Source organism: Cetorhinus maximus, chromosome 21 (assembly GCF_964194155.1).
Source record: "Cetorhinus maximus chromosome 21, sCetMax3.hap1.1, whole genome shotgun sequence".
Classification (NCBI taxonomy): domain Eukaryota; kingdom Metazoa; phylum Chordata; class Chondrichthyes; order Lamniformes; family Cetorhinidae; genus Cetorhinus; species Cetorhinus maximus.
This window is the reverse complement of record NC_135899.1, coordinates 26,462,161-26,465,186: the sequence shown is the minus strand read 5'-3', so window position 1 is coordinate 26,465,186 and position 3,026 is coordinate 26,462,161. Positions and strand designations below refer to the sequence as shown.

Here is a 3,026-nt window from a genome sequence, read left to right as displayed (position 1 = left end):
GCTCATCACTAATTTCCCTTGAACTGAATGGTTTGCTCCGGCATTTCAGATGGTAGTTAAGATGCAACCACATTTCTGTGCTTCGGTGTCATACGTAGGCCAGACCAGTTAAGGATGGCAGATTTACTTCTCTAAAGGAGATTAGTGAAACAGCTGACTTTTTACAACAATTGATAATAGTGTCATGGTCCGAATTACTGAGTGTTATGATGTGGCAGGCGATGTGTGCCAGGCAGACCAGATCAACAAGGGAAACTTGGACACACTATCACAATGTTTTTGCAATTGGCATTTAGTACAAGAAGATTTGTGCACTGAATTCAGAAGTAATGAGTCCACTAACAACTTTAGAGATATAAAAAATTAAATTAATTAATTTATTGACAAAATAATTTAAACACATACATCAGGTTACAGTTACTTGATATTATAACAATTTCCAAAATTCCGAATTAATCTGACTCCCAACTGCTTTAAGGCAACGTTCCAAAATGGATTTCAAATTTAAATAAGCAATCCAGCAAGGTTACCACAGCACCCACTTGACGGTGGAATTCCAAAGGCCTTTAATACAACTTTAGTTGCTGGAGCATGACTTCTTCTTCAGAGTGGCTAGAGGTAATTTCCGCAAGTCTGTTTCACAAGGTGTACCTTTCCAGGTATTCCACGGCCAACCCCACATAGCCTTCATCCTTCTTTATATAGATTTCTCTCTCTTTAATGTGTAAAATACCATTGTTCTACAGGTCTTTGAAGTTTACTTTTCCCATAATATAAAAACCTTTCATATCACCATCATGGTCAGTGCTTTCAGGAAAAATAAACGGATTGCTTAGCCTCAATTATCTTGTTAATTGTAAACATTAGACTATCCCTTTGAAAATCAAACAAACTCTTCAATTTTCAGAAATATACATTTCATTCATCTGTGGAACCTTTATCCCAGTTTATCCATCTCCATTTCAAAAGTCTAAGAGACTAAGTGTCTCTAGTCTAATTAAATCATTCACACAGGCAGAGCCATCCACACTCACAGCCATAAACCTACAATAATAATATGAAAAATATGATAGTTTTGTGACACTGAGACTAGCTTTATATTCCAAAGTTTTATTAACTGAATTCACATTCCACCCGCGCTGGGGTGGGATCTGAACACACGTCCCCAAAGTATCAAATGGGTTTCTGGAATAAATCCAGCGATACTAGCCCATTTTCTGCCAACACCCCATGTCTACTTGATCCATAATCTGACACAATGAACACATTAGCTACACATATTTTTTATATGTATATTTTGAAAGTCACCATCATCAGTGTACATATAGTGTTCCTAAATGTATGCTTGTAGCTGCTTTTACCTGGTTGCACTAATGTTCTTGTACTGACACAGGAGAAGACGCTTGAAGGTTTTCTTGAAGGTATTATTACACAGTGCGTAGCAGGCTGGGTTGACAGTACTGTTGATGTAACAGAGCCAGTATCCAATATTCCAGAATGTGTTGGGGACACAGGTTGGGCAAACGGTGTCAATGAGCGTCATGACAAAGTATGGGGTGAACGTGATGATAAATGCCAGGACAATAACCAGGATGGTCCTAGTCACCTTCTTCTCTCGGGATAGAGCTCCCGTCCTCTTCTTAGCAGGGATATTGGTCATTGTAATGATCTTATTGCTTGCTCTGATCTCTCGGTCACTCCTATCTTTGCTGCTGACACCTGGCACTATTCCTGCCTTGGTGCCACAATCATCACTTTTATGAGATTTGCTAACTACCTTTATACACGAGAGTTTGGAGTTGTCCATCTTGAAACAGCTTTGTGTAGAAGAGATGATTGTGCTCTTTTGTATTGCCCCTTCCTCGATCTGGTTTGATGGGATCACACTGGGGGAAGTTGATTCGTTGGAGAGCTCCTTCTCCTCTCCTTGGTCACAATTATCAGTCATTATTTCACCAGTTATTTTGACATTTTGAATTTTGACATGTGGTAAACCATCAGGGGCATTTGGAATGTTGTTGTTATTCGGGTCCATTCTGTTGCCCATAACTAGCGAGGGTGAAATGATTCCCTTGCTTGATTCAGGCTCTATTTCACTCTCCTTTATTCGACTCTTGCTGACATGAGATATTTGCACATACAAAATCACCATGGTGATAACAGGGAGATAGAAGGAAGCTATGGCAGTGGCAAAAATGACAGCTGGATTTGAGAGGAATTGAATATAACACTCACCCTCACTAACTGTCCGCTCCCCTATGATGAACTGCCAGAACAGAATGGCAGGAGCCCACAGGATAAAGGACAGCACCCAAACAGCTGCGATCATCATCCCTGCTACCTTCGCTCTTCTCTCCGCGGGGTAGCTAAGGGGCTTTGTCACACAGAAGTAGCGGTCAAAGCTGATAATCAGGAGGTTCATAGAAGAGGCGGTACTGACAACATAATCTAGAGCAAGCCATAAATCACAAACCACTGGGCCCAATGGCCAGTATCCAATTACAATGTAAACGGTGCATAGATTCATAGAGAATACACCAATAATCAAATCAGCACAGGCCAAGCTGAAAATAAAGTAGTTGTTGATAGTTTGTAATTGTCTGTTTACTTTGATAGAAACAATAACCAGAATGTTTCCAGTAATGGTCACCAAACTTAAAGATCCTGTCACAAGCACAAGGAAGACCACTCTGACTGTCTTGTAGGAACTCCCTCTTTTAGTGTCAAACAAGCTTGTTAGGTTGCTGAGAGATTCATTAGGCTCAGTTGAGTTTGCCATCATTTCCCTCTGAGATGACGTTAGCTCTGATGAGGCACAAAAGTAGAAAAGAAAAGGGAAATGATTAGGAAAGAGATTTCAGATATGTTGCAGTTAGAAGACAACTAGTCGCCAAATTGAACTTCTACCAGCAAGAACATACGAAGCTATCAGCTCTTATAAACTTGGGCATCTTTGCCAGTAGGTCTCGGTTTTAATGAGGAATAATTTCAAAGGCTACTTCACGTACAAATAATTATGAGTTAAT

At 40.0% G+C, this 3,026-nt stretch overlaps 1 protein-coding gene across 1 annotated transcript; it reads right to left on the bottom strand.

The window, feature by feature from the left end:
- Positions 1 to 1,357: 1,357 nt before the first annotated feature.
- Positions 1,358 to 2,782, bottom strand: LOC144695371 (muscarinic acetylcholine receptor M2-like). The gene has a single exon (XM_078566270.1). It carries the CDS (start codon positions 2,780 to 2,782, stop codon positions 1,358 to 1,360), a length of 1,425 nt encoding a protein of 474 aa, XP_078422396.1.
- Positions 2,783 to 3,026: the final 244 nt, after the last annotated feature.

What these genes read in the sequence shown, in the direction of transcription:
- LOC144695371 (XM_078566270.1), bottom strand. Translation starts at nt 2,782, where the DNA reads ATGATGGCAAACTCAACTGAGCCTAATGAATCTCTCAGCAACCTAACA.